At 39.7% G+C, this 19691-nt stretch overlaps 2 protein-coding genes across 3 annotated transcripts in view; one reads left to right on the forward strand and one right to left on the reverse strand.

Moving 5' to 3' along the window:
- The window catches only part of LOC5574743 (protein VAC14 homolog), a 19693-nt gene extending 14231 nt beyond the window's left edge, over nucleotides 1-5462 (forward strand). The window contains exons 4-5 of the mRNA XM_001655265.2: nucleotides 5032-5197; nucleotides 5265-5462. Coding sequence (XP_001655315.1) covers nucleotides 5032-5197; nucleotides 5265-5391 — 293 coding nt within the window. The 3' untranslated portion in view covers nucleotides 5392-5462. The remainder of the gene's footprint in view (nucleotides 1-5031; nucleotides 5198-5264) is intronic.
- LOC5574745 (116 kDa U5 small nuclear ribonucleoprotein component) overlaps nucleotides 1-19373 on the reverse strand; it is a 20242-nt gene extending 869 nt beyond the window's left edge. Inside the window, exons 1-3 of one of the 2 annotated variants that reach the window (XM_021838772.1) lie at nucleotides 19198-19373; nucleotides 18024-19096; nucleotides 5498-7367 (exon numbers count right to left, since the gene is read on the reverse strand). In XM_021838772.1, the coding sequence (XP_021694464.1) occupies nucleotides 5507-7367; nucleotides 18024-19087 (2925 nt within the window). In that variant the 5' untranslated portion in view covers nucleotides 19088-19096; nucleotides 19198-19373 and the 3' untranslated portion in view covers nucleotides 5498-5506. Of the gene's footprint in view, nucleotides 1-5421; nucleotides 7368-18023; nucleotides 19097-19197 lie in introns of those variants that run through there. The other variant, XM_001655264.2, reaches the window with a different exon arrangement.
- Nucleotides 19374-19691: the final 318 nt, after the last annotated feature.

A 19691-nucleotide genomic window follows, 5' to 3' on the forward strand; every position in this document is an offset into this window, starting at 1 on the left:
ATTTTCTGGATATGGTTCGATCGCCTTATTCGGACCAAAATCCAAATTTATATCATTTTATTTCAAATCCCACAGACATCCAATGAGATATTTTTGGAAGATGGCTTTACAAGGAAGTTCATCCTGGGTTTCGAAAAAAAATCTATCGAATTCAATAAAAGCTCTTCTCCACACCGCGTGAAAAAAGTTGAAATGTTCAGATTCCAATGAAGTATAATAATCATAATTATGACAATAGAAAGGAACATTTCTTAAATGCAAATTCCTTTAGCTTTGTTTTTTATTAATTAGATAAAGCCGATTTTTTTTACAAAATTTTAGCTAAAATTACTGTTGATGCACTGTTAAAATTCTTCAGGCAAAACAAGATATATCTCTTGAAGCAAATTGATTTTTTAAAGAATCCCACAGCAAAATTTTTGCAGGAATTGCTCTGGGAATTTTCAGGGGAGTCCCTAAAAGAGTCTTAAGAAGACATTTGATTTGATTTGCCTTTTTTTTCTAATTTTTGAAAGATTTTCTAATTGTGCTTATTCTGCGCGGCGTGTGAGACGAGACGAGTCCTTCTCACCTCGAGTGACGTGAGACGACTAATGTCAGGGTGTCCATTCAAAATCATTTTTTCCCATTCCCGGATTTTTCCCGGGTGTCGAAGAAATTGAAAAACAGATAGCAAAAAATCCTGCGTTTTGATATTTTTGTTTTTTTTTTTATACGATATGGACAAATTTGGAGGACATGATCTAATTTATTTATGAATTATTTTTAATACAATTAAAAAAAAAAAGGTTTACATTTCAAAAGAGTTATGGTCAAAAAGATTTAAAATATTTCTGCACATCTTCATCGATCCTCTCTTCCGCTAATAACTTAGCTAAATTAGATAAATCTGCAATATTTCTTATTAATGAAGAAGATATAGTGATTCTTCATCCTACGACAACATAATCAGATTTCTGCAATAACGCAAAGAGAACAACGATGAAGAGAAATCGATGAATGCAGATAGGCTTTTATGAAAAAACAATGCTGATTTGCTGAAATATCTAAAACACCGTTACTCCCTGGAATTCGTAGGAAGTTCAGAAAAATTATGGAATAATATAAATACCTACTTTGTGCATCTAAACTTCCACAAAAGGGCAAAGTTCAATAGCCAATCTATTACCTTCTAAAAATGCCTTAAGAGTTATGCGTTAGACATGATGCCTGATTTATGGAGAAATTACTGATCTGTGATGAATCTCATGTTGGATCCAAGAAAAGATCTTGTTAACAGAAACAATATTTCCAAATACATGTTCTCCTGTGAAGCTGGCTAAAACTTTTGATATGAATCCAAGATTGCATCTTCCAAGTAATCTTCAAAAGATTCAATGAACATATCAATAATCTAGACAAATACTTAACAAAAATCTTACCAAGAATACCTAAAAGACCTCTTTATTTATGTATTCATCCAAGAACTAGTCGTGACATTTGTTTTGGGTTATTGAAAGAATTCGCTGTCAATCTGCAGAAATCTATACAAAATCTCGTCAGAGGCCTCATAAGAACCATCTAGGCCAGTGGTTCCCAACCTTTTTGGAGCTGTGACCCTTTTCAAGTTCTACAAATATCGCGCGGACCCCGGCAAACAAAAATTGTAGAAATCTTTTTTTTTTTTGTTAAATAAATGAAAAAATATTTGATTGGTTTTTAGTATAAGGTGAATTAAATGCAGATCTGTAAAAAAGGACAGATTTAATTAACTACAATTACAAAAACATATTCTTTCTCGTTTATCCAGCATATCTAAATAGATCTCACAAAGGATTTGTCTATGATCAATGACATTGAAAAAAAAAACTATCATTGAACCAGTGATGAAGGTGGTGAACATGTCTGCTGAACCAGAACAAAAACAAGCAAAATACTCACGAGTATGAGTGCTGTAATCTATCGATGATAAATATTTTCGTGTACGTATTCGGAGCTGTTCGAAGTCACTTGGGCTTTTGGTAAAAAAGGCCTCTGATTTTCCTTGACTTCAGGGGATTTTTATTACCAACTTGTAGTTTACGTCGAATTGATGGATGTACACTTGATTTGTCTGTCAAAATCACAATATAATCGCGCAATGCACAGTAACTCTCACCTTGTTTAGTTGCACGCGAGTAAATGTTCACGAACATTTTTACAGGGTGATTACTATTTCCTGTCAGTAAAATAAGTAATCATAGAAAAAAGATGGTTGTATGAATTTCAATTACCAGTGCATATACAGTATTGGACATCTATTATATTTGTCTTCACTGTACATAGATAACATATTTATTTCTTTACCTTAATTTCCAGCCACATGCGTTGTTTCATAAGCATTACAGTTAACACAAATGTTATTCAGAAGCAAATATTTTAACCAAAAAAGGCATATTTTTTTCGCTTCAATTTTCCATAATCAGTCTTATGCTATTCCCTAGTAAGTCTGAAAGATTGTGGTAACATATTGTTTTAATCAGGCAAATTTTTCAGCGGCGTTTAGTCAAAAATACATATCTGTGGAAAACGTGCGTGCCAGGTGCTATGTCTTTAAAACAACACATATGACTAAAAACTAAGGTAAATGAAAAAAGATTTAATCTTTACTTTGTCAAAACAAACTTTCTAGATGAACAAAACAGGATGTATACTGGAAATTAAAATTTATACATACATCTTTTATCTACAATCAGTTACTTTACTGACAGGAATTAGTAATCAACCTGTATATTTGTTCTGGTATGTTCTCCCTTGCAGGCGGGTGCAAACCTACTCTCATCAAGTTTGTTCGCGAGTCTGTCGTATTTTGCGTTGGTTTACACGCGTAAGATGCTTCGTGATTTCCACCTTGGCAAGGAACCTAATTAGCGGTATATGGAAATCCTTCGTAAAATTATACATTTATCAATAAATATCCTTGACAGGGTCTCACAGAGCACCGTGGGATGAATTTCGCCTGGAACTGTCAGAAAAGCTGTTAGATAATCTTCAAGAATCTTCCCAAGAAGACTGCTGCAGGAATATGTGAAAATCTCACAAGGAATCAAATAGAAATCCAGTTAACTGTATGCGACTTGCACCAAGGATATGGGTGCAATAAGTGAAGAATTTTGAATTTCAAAAATTTCACCGATTGTTCGTCCCTACGATATTTTTTTAAAGATCTCGCTAAAAATCCAAGGAGGAAAATCAAAAATATGTCAGCAATTTTCTGCGCATTCCTCAAGAAAATATTCTTCTTCTTCTTTTCTGGCGTTACGTCCCCACTGGGACAGAGCCTGCTTCTCAGCTTAGTGTTCTTATGAGCACTTCCACAGTTATTAACTGAGAGCTTACTATGCCAATGACCATTTTTGCATGCGTATATCGTGTGGCAGGTACGATGATACTCTATGCCCTGGGAAGTCGAGAAAATTTCCAACCCGAAAAGATCCTCGACCGGTGGGAATCGAACCCACGACCCTCAGCTTGGTCTTGCTGAATAGCTGCGCGTTTACCGCTACGGCTATCTGGGCCTCTCAAGAAAATATCTTGGTGTAAATTTTCAATAAAACAATTTTAAATCATATAAATTTGTTTGTTTTTTTTTTTCTTAAATTCACATTGAACTAATATGATTTTTCTCAATAAACAACTATTTAAAAAATATGTATCAACATTTATGCTGTTTGAATGAACATTTACTATGTAGTTTGTGATTGAAATTTTGAGTAAAAAGAGCTCCTGTGAGAAAAAATTGAACGGATAATATTGAAAAAATATATTTTTATCTAAATGTCAGAGGGAATTCTAAGAATTTAAAGCAAAATCAGCCAAGGACCTTTTCTAGAATCTACTGAAAATCTTATTACCAATCTGCTAATAACCATTTCAGTGATCTCTCAGAAAGAATTTATAAATAGTGGTCGATTATCGGTTCGATTTTCGTTAGGATTCCAGCAAAGATTTCATATAAAATTTGCCATGATTTCAAATGGAAATCGAACTTGCCAAGAACATTGTCAGAAATCCTTAAGTACCCCTCTAGAAATGTTTCAAAGATCCTTATCGTTAAGTATCTCTCTATCTTGACTTGATCTCTCTATCACCTCACCAAAAAATAATCATAATGCGAAGTACGAATTTCAGACGGTAGTTCACCCCTTGTTAAAAATGCTAGTGTTATCCCATAGTACTTGAAATTTCAATAAACCGGTAGTCTTATGTTTGAAATACAGTGAAACCTCCATGAGTCGATATTGAAGGGACCATCGACTCATGGAAATATCGAGTCATGGAGCAGCAATCCTTTGGAAAGCTGCTTCTAGGGACCATCATAGTAACCATGAAATTTTGTTTTAGTATGGTTCCATGAATCGATATCGAGTCATGGAACATCGACTCGTGGAGGTATCACTGTACATGTTTTCCCGGGGTGTTCACAAAATTCCCGGGTATTTCCCGTATTTTTCCCGGTCATTTCTAATTCCCGATTTTTTCCCGGTTTTCCCGGATGGATGGACACTCTGTAATGTTAATCAAATGGAAGCGAGTCGACAATCGTCACCTCGTTTGACTCGTGTCACATTCAAAAATGTTGAGGATTATATCGAATACTTCTGGTCAAAGACCACGACCCACACAAATTTTAAATTTTCTGTGTGACAAAAAGGAAGGTCTGCAAATCCAAAAAAAATGACCACATGGTTCATGGACAACTCCTAGGAATCTCTTGAAAAATCGATGTAACAATTTCTATACAATCTCTTAGCTGAGAGTTGGTGGATGGAATCTCTAGAGGAACTTCTGGAGCGATTCGTGGCGGAGTCCTTGAAAGTATTCCACACTAAATCTCTAGAAAACTTCCACTAATAAAAATGCTTTTTAGATACTGGCAAATCATCATTCTGCACCTTGTAACGTAATGCTATTACGTAATTGCAAAACTATATGATAACAAATGCAATGTTTGATCCAACTTTGTTCTATATCTGTAGGGTGACTATACTTTATAATTCATTTTTCATACAGCCCTCCGATTGGTTCTGGTGTCCCACGCGAACGACAACGCAGATGCCCAGCACCTATCGCGAGCTTTGTACGGCATTCTGATGCTGATTCCCCAAACGGAGGCGTTCAACCTGCTCCGCAATCGACTTCAGTGCGTTCCAAACTACTGGGGTCAGCCGGCGAAAATGTGAGTTATTGAAACCTCCTAGGTCATTATTATCATGCTAAAGTTAACTTTCCGTTCGGATTTGCAGCAACTCGAAGTCATCCAACGAGAGCCAGAGCAAAATCAACTTCATGAAGTTGTTCGAGCACTTCCAACACGTCCAAGCGATGCACCACCGGCAGCGGTTGGAGCAGCGGAAAAAGAATCAATTCTAGGGCTTTCGGAACAAATTGAATCACATTCCGTTGACAGTAGTGGGGACACATTAAATGCTAAAACAAAACTCTATTACTGTGGAGATGTAATATCCGAATCGCTTACCTTCGCTTCTTAGATGGGGTAGTTGAGTAGGACATCTTGCCGGGCCAGTTCCAGCAACATGGGATCGTCGAAGAACTTGTTGATGGAAACGTCCTCGGACAATCCCTTCCTCCGGCGAGTTTTGATCATGAACTCTCGCGCCAAATGCGTGGCCGGTTGTGGTTCCAGCGGTCGAATGACGATGCTCTTGTCCAGCGGATCGCCCGGAACGATCTGCCAGTGGTGGAACACTGAGAGACAGAAGGCTTGCCCCTGGGTGTGCGTTCGGAGATCGGTTTCGAAGCCGAACGAATCTATCGCTGGAATGAATGCCTTGATGGTGTAGAGGGGGGATCCGGGCACGGGGGCATCTTGGGTTACGTGACCTCGTCTTCGAGCCAGGACGGAGTACACTGACGAAACGCAATCGGCGGGGGCTTGTACTTCTACGAATAGGTAAGGTTCGCAAAGGCGCGGTGTGGCCAACAAGAAAGCGGAATAGGCTACTCGTCTGGCTGTTGGGATAATTTGTCCGCCTCCTCGGTGCAGCGGCTCCTGGGCGATAACTGCGTCTAGGATTTTGAACTTGACATTTCGGATGGGTTCTTCGCAGAGGGGGCCTTCTCGGGTACCCCACTGGAAACCTTGGATGATTGAATCTTTCACCGAGCCAAGGAGAGTTTTGTCCACTTCGAACGGAAGTGTGTCATCCACGAGGATGTTGGGACCTGTGTTGTCCGGCCCGAAGGCCCAAATCGATCGAGCAGCCAGCAAATCCCAATCGTAATTGATCTGGAAGAACTCTCCCAGCTTCTTCTTGTTCCAACCGATGGAAACGGTTTCGTTTTCGATGTCCTCGCCCAGACCCTTCTCCAGAGGCTCGGCAATCATTGTGATCTTGTTCTTTTTGTTTGGTGTTTCGGCGAAGCACTTCAAGGAACTGGTTTCTACAACACTCTCGCAGAAGGCCACCACCGGATCGGCGACCTTGATGTCAATTTCAGAGTACATTTTGCGCAAATCGTGCATCACGCAATCCAGGTATAGTTCTCCAGTTCCCAGAATGACATGCTCTCCAGATTCTTCGACCTTGGTGGACAACAGAGGGTACGATTTGTTCACCTTTCGTAATCCATCCAACATTTTTGGCAGCTCTGAAGGATTGACCGGTTCCACGGCTATTTTGATAATACTCTGAGTGTTGAACTTCAGCGGCCTAAAGATGAACACGTCTTCGTTCATATTGACATCCGTGATGGTCGAGGTCTTCACAATGCACTGATCGATTCCTTCGATAAGCACCCAGTTACCCGCTGGCACCCGATTCAATTCCACTTTATACCTTGCCTCGTAAATCCAGAGACGACCCACTTGCAAGGTTCGAGAGTCCTCCTCGTCCATCAGCGAATAATTCTCCCCCAGAACTCGAACTTCCTGTCCGGCATGCAACGTGCCACTCATGACACGTCCCAGCACCTGGAAGAACGTACAATCCTCCGTTGGATACATCTTCGAGGTGTGCACCATCAGCTGGGCACTCTGATCGCAGTTCATCATGTCCTGATAGATGCCGCTCTCCTTCACTCCCGTATAGATGTGATCGATCTTCGTCTGGGCGTTATCCAGTGGCGATTGGATGTGCTCCACGCACATGTCCACAAAGCCGCAAAAGTCCCCGATGAATCGATTGCAGATCAAACGCAACAGCGGACGGATGTTGCACTTCATTTCCTCTTTGGTGACGCGAATGTTCAGCTCGGCCAGCGTGTCGGCCAGAGTTGTGTCCACGTCGCCGACCACCTGGGCGAACAACTTGTACAAAGGCTCCAGGATGAACTCCACGAAGCTACGGTGGGCCGAACTGTGCGGCGGCTTCTTGGTGAACTTACGCCTAGAACGGAAAAAGGAGGATTATTTCAGCTATTCAGATTAACTACCTCGAAAGGATGATCCATAAATGACGTAGAATTTGAGAGAGGAGGGTAAGCAGGGTGTCTACTCGTTTGCCGAAATGAAATTCCCTGATATTTCCAGGTTTTTCCCGGAATCACAATATAATTCTAGGTTCAAGAAATACTCCAATTTTGAATGGCTACAACAAAATTATAACAAATTTTAAAATGTTTCCAATTTAACAGCAATTTTTACACTTCAAGACATTTTTGAACGCATGCTGAAACTATTCTAATATCCAATATTCCATTATGAAGGTTCTAACAATGCCAAAATTTAAGTTTTATTCAAAATAAATATATTTTCCAATGATGGAGTCTTTTATTTCGTTTGTAAGAGCTCTGTTCATAATCGTGAACTGCACGGAACTTTCAAGTGCATCAGTATGCTTCTTCTAGAACGTTTTTTTAACTACTACCTTCTCATGCAAAAAAAAAATACTATGCACCATTCATTTCCAAGGGTCTTTTGGATACCTAAGACAGCTTCATGGGCGTTAAAGTAAAATTTGATTTGGATTTGTGACAATATGTTAAAATAAAAACTAAGTTTACCGATGTTTTCGCAAGTAATCATACAGTTCTTGCCTGCAAAAATAGCCAAATTCTTTAAAATATCTCAAATAATTTCAATTATTGATTGAATCGTGTTATTGCAAAAGTCATCACCTGCTACATATTTGATACGGTACCGTCAAGCTACCATTCACCATGCATTTAAGAAAAATCTACACTTAAAAAAATTGTATAACTTTTCCAAATAATCTAAAGCGTACTAGAATACCACTACGAAGCGAACATTTATACCATAATTCAGGGAAAAATCTAAAACTAGTGATGCTTGACAAAAAATTACTCAAAAATTATGTTTACAAATATCATGTTAAGGTCACCTCGTACCGTTCAATGTCACCATTTAACGTGCACACTAGTGCACCATTCACCGTGCGTATAGTTTTCGTCATGATTTAATTTTGTATCTTGAAGAAACGTTGTAGTAGGGTGCGCAATCATTTTTAAGAGTATTCAAATCGTAATTTACAATAAAAGCCATGGCAAGTTTAAAATATAGCTAAATCATCAACTTTTCATTAAAATTGTTATAGTGGGTTTGACTGTATTGTCCAAACCATTCCATATTCGCTCAAAAATTGAGTATGAAGTAGTTAAATCATGACATAACAATAAATCTAAAATTACCCAATAATTTCATGCCTTTTACACTAATACACGGTGATAGGAACCATACATATTGAGAAGGGTCCATTCACCGTGTATTTGGATTTTGACTGAAATGCAATAAAAAAAAATAATTTGTATAAAATCTCATTGCTCATACGATGAAATATATCTTGCTTGTTGTATCCACAGCGAAAACTTGTTGAAATTATGGAAAATTTGATACTCTAACGTTAATATGAAAAATGTGATTTTTTGGCATTTCTACTAAGAGTATTAAAAAATTTCATTATTAAACAGAATTCACATGATTTTGACTACATAAATTAAGTTTTCAAAAAGCATTGTGACAAGAACTACTTCATTTCATCAGTTTTGTATTATTTTGCTAACAAAACATTAATTTGTATAATTTTCATGAATATTCTGTAGCAATCTGTATATGTGCACGGTGAATGGAGGCCGCACGGTGACTGGTGACTTAACGGTATATTCTCATCTAAATTAATACAAATAATCCGTTGAACATTTGGATTAATTTTTTTGCCGATAAGGGATGGTACACAAATTATGTCACGCCAAATTTCAACTTTTTGGACCCCCTCCCCCCTTGTCACGCTCGACTCCCTCCCCCTTTGAGGCGTGACGTAATTTGTGCATGACCCCCAATAAAAACACGGATAATCTAGCCTACGGTTGTTCGCGCCGGATCTGTGTAACATTTAAATGTGGCAATTAAAGTAAATTATGAATTGTTACATTTCATTCGAAAATGTTCAAGAGTTCTAAATCAACCCTCTCTTTTCCATGGTAGCTCCATAGCTCCATTGATTTTCAGCGAACTAAAGACAACCTGAATCAGATAATTGTATTTACGATTGCATAAATATGATTACACATACACTACCCGTCATAAATACGGACTCACTCAAATAAGTATTGCAACACACAGCTGAATATTGAATCACCCTGAAAAGTTTAGCATCACCTCAAAACAGGTAACTTCACATTGCTATATCTCGAGATCCTTACGACTTACAAAAAAGCGATCTTCAGCAAAGTTGTTCAGGGGATCAAGGACATCCGGAAAGCGACCAGTTTAGTTCGCGATTTTGCCACTAGGTGGCGCTAGTGAGCATGTAAAATTGAGCATTTTGAACTAGTTCTAGCTTGTGATCCATAAGAGATAGAAAGTTCGGGTCTTCGGCAAAGTTGCTCAGGGGTTCAAGGACATCCGGAAAGCGAACAGTTTAGTTCGCGATTTTACCGCTAGGTGGCGCTAGTGAGCGTGCAAAATTGAGCATTTCAAAGTAGTTTTAGCTTGTGATCCGAAGGTGATAGAAAGTTCGGGTCTTCGGCAAAGTTGCTCAGAAAGTCAAGGACATCCGGAAAGCGAACAGTTTAGTTCGCGATTTTGCCGTTAGGTGGCGCTAGTGAGCATGCAAAATTGAGCATTTCAAACTAGTTTTAGCTTGTGATCTGAAAGTGATAGAAAGTTCGAGTCTTCGGCAAAGTTGCTCAGGGGTTCAAGGACATCCGGAAAGCAAACAGTTTAGTGTGAGCATGTAAAATTGAGCATTTCAAATTAGGCACTTTCAGACCTGCAGCACTTGAATATAAAGCGAATCAAACCTGAATCACTTGAATATGGAGCGAATCCGACATGAATCACTTGGATATGAAGCGAATCAAACATAAATCACTGGAAATAAATCCTAAATCTCTTGAATATGAAATCAATCAGACCTGAATCACTTGTACATAAAGTGAATCAAACTTGAAACATCTGAAAATGAAGTGAATCACTTGAACATCAATGAATCAAACCTAAACCAGTCAAATATGAGTGAATCAGATAAGAATCACTGTGATATGGAACAAACTGAATCACTTGAAAATGAAATGAATCAATTCTGAATAACTTAATAATAAAGTGAATCTGACGTGAAACACTTGCGGGTATGGAGAGAACTAAACTTGAATCTATTGTATATCAAATGAATCAATCCTGAGTCACTTGAACAAGGAGTGAATTTGACATGATTTTTGTTTACTCCATATTCAAGTCAAACCTGAATTTCTTGAATATACAGTCGACTCTCCACAACTTGATATTCTATAACTCGATATACTCTATAACTCGATAGATTTTTCGGTCCCCTCAAATTCCCATATATCGTGCTCTCCATAAGTCGATATTTCTATATCTCGATATCTCAATTAGTCGATGCCACGTGAGAGAAAAATTTCCCTCCATAACTCGATAACCATTTTAAAATCCTTCTTATACTGGGAAACTTGGACTTATTCTGGAAGTGAATAAATACTTGCAAGTTGTAATAAATGTTTAAAACATTAAAATAAAAAAAAATTACGTAAGGAAAAAAATGGGATATTTGTTTGTAAAATAATATCAACAAAATATTATTGCTTTCTTACAGAAGTAATCATATATGTATTGGAAATACTGAAATTTGTTTCTTCGATTTTGGGATTTTTTGCGTTGGTATATTCTATAACTCGATAATTCTTAAAGTCGATGGTCCCTTGAATATCGAGTTATGGAGAGTCGACTGTAGAATCAAACCCGAAAGACATGAATATAAAGAGAATAAGACATCAATCACTTGGATATGAAGTCAATCAAACTTGAACCATGAAGAGATTCTGACTTGAATAATTTGAATATGATAAATATGAGTCCTGACTGAGTCACTCGCACATGGAGTAAGTCATACCAAAATCACTAGCATATGAATCAGATATGATACACTTGAATATACATTTGATCAGACCTGAATCACTTTAATTTAATATGATTCCATCCCTAATCACTTCAACTTCCAAATGTCAAAGAATATCTGAACAGCATTCTGGAAATTCTATCTTATCAAATTCATAATGTTAAGGTACAGTCATCCCTCCAGAGTAAACTGTTTCCTGGATGCCCTTGACTTTCCGAACAACTTTGCCGAAGATTCAAACTTCCTATCTCATCTGGCTCGAAAAATAGAATTTGTTTCATATACAGCAAGGACCCGATTTTGTCAGCCCCTCGATGAATTTTAGGCTGACAAAATAGGGAACCTGACAAAATCGGGTCATTTTATTTTGTTCCTATTTTTCAAATTTTGAAGTGCTACATGGTTACATGGACTTTTAGGAGGGCGATGGACATGGGAGTAGTCAGTTTTTTTGATCAGGGGCTCCCCCTCCCTTATATTGGTAATATCGATTTTTAACACTTAATAAAAGGCATTGCCATTGCCCCCTCTGGCTACGCCCATGCGTGCATGACATCAAACATCATCATCAATTTTAATGTAAACGTGGTAAAACATGCCGATAACACTTTTTTTGACAAATTTAAAATAGGCTAACAAAATCGGGTCAAAAAGCTGACAAAATCGGGGGCTGACAAAATCGGGTCAGTACTGTATTTCATTAAATATGCGTACTAGTGCAACCTAGTGGCAAAATTAGGAATCAAAAAATTAGATATTTGGATGTCCTTTACTTTATTTCTGTTCTTTACTTACCGAAGGCTCGAACTTTCTATCTCTTGTGGATCGCAAGCTAGAACTAGATCAAAATGCTCAGTTTTACATGCTCACTAGCGCCACCTAGCGGCAAAATCTCGAACCAAACTATCTGTCTTCCGGATGTCCTTGACTTTCTGAACAACTTTGCCGAAGACTCGAACTTTCTATCTCATGTGGATCACAAGCTAGAACTAATTTGAAATGCTCAATTTTACATGCTCACTAGCGCCACCTAACGGCAAAATCGCGAACTAAACTGATTGCTTTCCGGATGTCCTTGAATCCCTGAGCAACTTTGCCGAAGACCCGAACTTTCTATCTCTTATGGATCACAAGCTAGAACTAGTTCAAAATGCTCAATTTTACATGCCCACTAGCGCCACCTAGCGGCAAAATCGCGAACTAAACGGTTCGCTTTCCAGATGTCCTTGATCTCCTGAACAATTTTGCTGAAGATCGTTTCTTTGCAAGTCGTAAGGATCTCGAGATATAGCAATGTGAAGTTACCTGTTTTGAGGTGATGCTAAACTTTTCGGGGGTGATTCATTATTCAGCTGAGTGTTGCAATACTTATTTCAGTGAGTCCGTATTTATGACGGGTAGTGTACATCTTTTTTCTATGAAGTTCATTTAGTGATTATTTTCCATGAAACCTCTCTAAGAATTTTTCTGAGGAATTTCTCAAAAAAATGTTGATTTTTTCAAAAATTACCACAAACAATACCTCAGGGATTCCAACAAGAATTCCTTCATAAATTATTTCTGATGTTTTTTTTTTGCAATAAAGCCTCTAGAATCAAATCCGGTGATTCTTCCATCGATTTTCCTAGGACATCCTACAAGACTCCCGTTTAAAACATGGTGGAATATTCAACCGGAAATTAATCTTCCAAGGATTTCACAGCATTTTCTACAATTGTCCTTCAGAAATTCTTTACGATTTTAAAGAAAATCGTGATGTATTCCTGAAGTAAATCTTAGGGTCGCATCTACTAAAACTTGTGTCAGTTCTTAAGGCACCCTTGATAAATAAGAATAGAAGAACTAAGACTTGAGGAATTTTTACAAGATTTTGTAGATTATTGCTAAGATAATTGAAAAAAAATCAGTTGAATCTCTGCATAACATCATGCAGGATTTTGTGAAGGAACTTCTGGAAAAACATAGAACTAAATTCCTAAAAAAATGTGTAGGAATGATCGGGAGATTTCTTGAAAAAAAAAATGCTGTAGTGTTAACTGGTGTGGAACCTTGAATAAACTTTTGAATATTCCATGAGAAATTTTTGAGGAATTCATTGAAAAATGTTTGAAAGAGCTCCTATAATCCTTGGATAAAATGCTAGAGAAATACTTAGAAAATAGTCTAGGGAAACTCAATAATGAAACACAGGTCTAATTTGAGGAATTTTTTGAAATGTTCTTAAGTGAATATACTCGGATAACCCGTTGAGAAATTTTAGGAGCAATTGTTTGGAATAACCGTAGATGAAATGGCGTAGAAATGCTTGAAAAAAAATCCTCGAACGAATTTTACCAAAAACTCTAATCTAAAATTAACCTTTGCGGGTTTACTTGAAAAAAAATCTGTGGAAAAGCTTTGGAAGATCTCTTTGACTTGGGTAGATGTACCAATAGTGGAGGTACTAAGCACGATTGAACTTCATTTAATCGCTTATATTCAAGAAGCGCAATTAATGTACATATGAATGTTGTAACGGGAAGTAACGACCATTCACTTTATGAGAAAAATGATTTCATCGCAGAAACCAACGGCATGTCAGTGAAAAATAATACCTCCACTATTGGTACACTGTTCCTTTAGTTACGGTATATTTTTAATTTGTGTTTCTATAGTTGCGGTATCCGTTGTTTTCTTATGGGATCCTCCACTATAGTACACTTTACCGCAACTATTGGTTCAAGTAAGAAAAGTTTTAGCAATTTTAGTGATATTTCATTAGTTTCATAGTAATTTGAATGATGTTTTCATCTATTTCGAGTATCAACAAGCCAATACGTCGATTGGCAGTGTCAGTTCTGTGGCCAATGCATTGCAATGCAATAAAATAAGTGAAAATGGCACTACCGCAACTATTGGAACACTCACAACTAATGGATCACTTATCCTAATGACTGCAGAATCTGAAAAAATAGTGGAGGAAGTCCTAGAACAGTCTTTAGTAAATTGTTCAAAATAATATCTGAGAAAATTACTGTAGGTAATAACGTTGAAGTGCTCAAGGATTTCCTAAAGCAAACTCTGGAGAAATATATTTAAGCATCCTTTGACAAATTACTGATTATTTGTAGTGGAATTTCTGGAAGAATTTCCGAAGAGAACCCTGTTTTAGTTCTTGAAAGTATTTTAGATGAAATCCCTGGAGAAACCTCTAGGCTATTTCCTGAGGCTGTTCCAGAGAAATATTGGAAGAAATTTTGCATTATAATCATTTGCAAGCAAGATAAGGAAAGAAGAGACTGTAGAGACCATTTTGGTTACAATAGAGACTTCAAAGACCATCCATGAAAAATAGAGACTTTTTAGAGACTTTGATAACAATAAATACCAATTCTCTAATAAAAAACTTGCTACCAGCCCTATATAATCATTAACTGTTAATCTATGTTAATCCTTTACTGAGATATTCAAAACGTCAATCATGTTTTACAAAGTCGATAAAATTTCACACTCAAAAGTATCCTTACTGAACAGCTCAAATAGCGTTTTGATAGCGGCACAGCCGATTTTTTTTCGATTGAAGAGAATTTTCTTGCAAATAATGGTTGCCCAGATTTACGCAAAAATCTTTTGTCGTGACCATATTCTACCATGAATTACAGCCTCAAAACAATTTCCCTGATTGTGATCGAAATTCCCTGAGAATTCCAGTTTTTTCCAGGTTGAATTAAATTCCCTGATAATTCCAGGTTTTCCAGGTTTTTCCAGGTAGTAGACACCCTGGTAAGTTTCACGGATTTGTGACAAGGGGGAGGAGGGGTTTCAAATAGCTTTTTAGAATTCTGAACTTCAGGCTTAATTTTGTACGCCCCGCGAGATAAAATGCAGAATAGTTTTAAGTTAAAATCGTATTTTTCCTCTTTATCAATGAATCGCGTAGCCGACTAAAGGTGACCCCCAGATCTTTCTCTTCCCTCACCAATCAACATAATTCCTGTCAAGATTCCGCCTTGGTTCCGATCAATCACGGAGTAGCAATTATTGACATGTACAGTCAGTGTATGCTAGGCTATGTTTTTCATTCTTTTGAGTGTATTCCATAAAATGCGATATTTCCTTTCCTATAGCATTAGCCCTTAAAAAAAAACAAAGGGAGGGAAGGGGGTTATTTTTTGTGACACGTATTTTTTTTCAAGAGGAACACCGCTAGCGCATGACGGCTCACCATAGTAGCATGTCCGAAAGAACTTGAAACTATTGAGAACCAGAGCTACAGGTCCAAAGCCCTGATAAAGGTGAATGGTTGCGATGGCTATGACCGAGGTCATCGTGTAAATAACAAACGGACAATGCTGTAGCGTGTCAGCACCGAGGAGGCAGCCCCTCTAGCATGATGTAGGTAGCGCAACCCTGGTTAGGTGGCCTATCGAAGACTCTTCACTAACCAAGAAAGGCAAAAGTAGAGCAAACGGATTGATTTTATGGCAACACACCCGGCAACGAATAAAGGACAACGATTGGAAAGTTGGATCTTCGAACGTGAGAACTTCGAATGAACCCACGCGTGTTGGGCTCCTTTCTCGTGAACTGCGGAATGTTGGCGTGAACGTGGCAGCTATCCAGGAAACACGCTGACCGAGAACCGGAGAACGTGAATTCCGAGCGGTGGACCCCATCGCCAACACTTCATTCAAGTACCACATCTACTACAGCGGTGGCGACAGAGCAGAACGTGGAGTTGGCTTCATAGTGATTGGGAAGCAGATGAAGCGAATTATTCGGTGGAAACCGGTAAGCGACCGAATCTGTGTGTTGAGAATAAAGGGCAAGTTCTTCAACTACAGCCTGATCAGCATATATGCGCCAACGAACGATAAGCCCGATGACATGGAGGATGAGTTCTATGAGAGCCTGGATAAGGCCTACGGAGAGTGCCCAAAACAAGACGTCAAAATAGGCAAATGCGAGAAGCCTTCATTCCGTTACCAATGGTAATGGTCTGCGGCTAGTAACCTTCGCTGCTGCTAGAGGGATGACAATCAGCAGTACCTACTTCGCACGAAAGAATATCTGCAAACACACCTGGCGACACCCGAGTGGCGATGCCTCATTCCAAATAGACCACGTGCTTGTTGATGGGCGACATTTCTCAGATGTCATGGATGTCAAGACCTTCCAAGGCCCGAATATCGACTCGGATCATTATCTCGTTTTAGCTAAAATTCGGGCGCGGCTATCCAGCGTCACGAGTTCCACAACAAACAAATCGCAACGCTGTGTGCCAATTACAGAGGAATTACCCTGCTGAATTCGGCGTACAAAATTCTGTCACGCATTCTGTTTAACAGACTGAGATCGCTCGAGTCCTTCGTCGGCGAATACCAAGCTGGTTTTCGTAAGGGCCGTTCGACAACGGACCAGATGTTTGGCTTGCGAATGATCCTAGGTAATTTCCGGGAGTGTAACTTGCAGACTCACCATCTGTTTATTGATTTCAAGGCGGCGTACGACTCAGTGGAGAGAAATGAGCTGTGGCAGAAAATGTCTGAACATGATTTTCCGGCGAAACTAATTAGGCTGATACGTGCTACGCTGGATGGTTCGAAATCAAGTGTTCGGATCGTAGACGAGGTGTCAACCTCGTTCGTTGAAGTAGTGAGACGCACTTTCGAATTTACTATTCAACATTGCACTCGAGGGTGCTATTAGGAGATCTGGCGTGCAGAGAAATGGCACTATTATCACAAGGTCACACATGCTCCTTGGGTTTGCGGACGATATCGACCTAATTGGAATCAATCGCAGGTCAGTGGAAGGAGGTCTTCATGCTTCTGAAGAGGGAGACAGCGAGGATAGGCCTGATCATTAATTCTATCAAAACGAAGTACATGGTTGCAGGTAGAGATAGAGTCAGGCATGATGGTGTAAGTGCTGAGGTAGTATTTGAAATTGTTGAAGAATTTGTTTACCTTGGAACACTTGTGACATGTGACAACGACGTTTCCCGCGAAGTGAAAAGACGTGTTGCGGCTGCGAATAGGGCCTTTTACGGACTACGTAACCAGCTTAGGTCCCGCAGCTTGCAAACCGAAACAAAATTCGCCCTGTATAAAACATTGATTCTTCCGGTGGCTCTCTACGGGCACGAAGCGTGAACGTTGAAAGAGTCAGACCGGAAAGCTCTCGGTGTTTTCGAGCGTAAAGTGCTGCGGACAATACTCGGTGGGAAACTCGAAAAGTGTGACGCAGACGAATGAATCACGAGTTATATCAAGTGTACAAAGATGCGAATATTATCAAGCGTGTAAAATATGGCAGACCTCAGTGGGCTGGTCACTTAGTGCGAATGTCGGAAGAAAGAATTGCGAAAATAATATTCAGCAGGGAACCAGGTAGAGGTCGGCGGCTTTGGGGAAGACCACTGATACGCTGGCCGTACGCAGTGGAAGAGGACCTGGCGATCCTAAACGTTCGGGGCAACTGGAGAAGTTTCGCCCAAGACCGACGAAGATGGAGCTCTACAATAAGCTCGGCAATGGCGTGACGCTACGCTGTAGCCATCAAGGTATCATGGTAGGTATTTTTAAGGGGGTGCCAATATTTCTGACCAAATACCCCGAGGGGGAGGGGGGTGTTATAAATCAATAAATAAATCCTACATCATTTATGGATGATCCCAAAGAAAATACTCACGATTTGTTGTGGAAGTACATATCTCCCCACAGCCGGCGCGCAAACTCAACCGGATTGACCCCATCGTACGTGTCGGCGTAGAGTCGGGCGAACGACTTCAGCGTAAAGCAAATCCCGTACAGCGAGCTCGCAAAGCAAACATTCCCCAAGATGGGCGAAACCTGCTTCACGCTGGAATCTCCGTACAATGTCAGCAATCCGTTGATCTCCTCCACGATATGTTTCAGTTTGAAATACGCATCCTGAGGGGGCAACTTCAACTCCAGCATCAACCGATCGATCTTATTGATGCAAACCGTGATGGCCAACTTCTCCTGAATGGCGTGCTTCAGCAATCGCTCCGTATTGAGCGAAACTCCTTCGGCTGCGTCCACAAAGAGAACCACCCCATCACAAAGCCTCATGGCCGCCGTTACCTCATCCGAGAAGTTCACATGCCCTGGCGTATCGAACACGTTGATTAAGAAGCTTTTGCTTTTCACATCCGGCAGAACCAGCGTGATAGGAGTGGCCTTAATGCTCACTCCCCGTTCCTGCTCGGTGAACAACGTATCCGTATACCGCAGATTGCGTTCGTCCATGTCCTGGAACTGAGGATGAGTCTGACGAACCAAGCAATCCACGAAAGTCGTCTTTCCATGGTGCAGATGGCCGATCAGAGCCACATTCCGAATCAGCGTCGGCGTGTCCATCAAATCCGCCAAGAACTCCATATTGTACGTCGTATCTGGCAGTTCTTGTTCCTTGATCTGAAACTTCACTTTCTTCACCGGCTCAATGAGCGGTTTATCCAGTGGCTGTGCGTCTTCTTCCTGGACTATGGTTTCCACCTCTTCACCATAAACTTCCAGGGCTGAGGGATAGTACCGTTTGTCTTCGTGGAGCACAACTGCCCGGGAAGTGGCCGGATCTTCGCTTTGTTCCGCCTCTTCCTCCATGCCGTCATCCAAGTCCAGATCGTCCTGCTGGTCCGGTTGGCCGTACAGACTCTGATCGTCATCTTCGTCACTCTCCAGATCCGGTCCGATGTAGTTTCCGAACTCGTCGTACAAATCCGAATCCATTTTCGGCGCCTGTCGAAGGGAGCGTGGGGAAGGAGACAAGAGTCGATGTGTTTATAAACGTTTGCCACCGGCGAAATGAAAAAGCAATTATTCCCGGGAAAAACACTCACCTCTAAATCTGCTGATGTTTTGGTGATTAGGAGTTGAAATATATTTTACTTAAACGTTGAATGCTTAAAGGATTTCACTACAAATTCAGAGAACTTTGTAAAATTTGTAAAACCACGCACAAACTTCGCTCCCTTCGCTCCGAGTTTCGTCCATTTGACAGAAGGCAAGCTGTTGATCGGATCGAATGTCGACTCCTCACAAGCAGGGATGCCAGGAAATCTATTTCATTCAGCGTGCGAAAGGTTGTACAGTGGTATTCCGTTTTTGGCATGCTCCATTTTGGTAAGCTCCATTTTTGGCACCCCCCGATTTTGGCAACAAAATCAGAGGGGTGATGTGAGCCAATAATTAACTACCCAACATTGATTCAACATGGCGTCCATTGTCTTTGTTTTGATTCTGTTGGAACTGACAAAACATGATTTTTTTGGATAAGAGACATCAATCCCGACATCAATAATACCTTACTGATACATAAAGGGCCCATTCACAA

Source organism: Aedes aegypti, chromosome 1, assembly GCF_002204515.2.
Source record: "Aedes aegypti strain LVP_AGWG chromosome 1, AaegL5.0 Primary Assembly, whole genome shotgun sequence".
Lineage (NCBI taxonomy): Eukaryota > Metazoa > Arthropoda > Insecta > Diptera > Culicidae > Aedes > Aedes aegypti.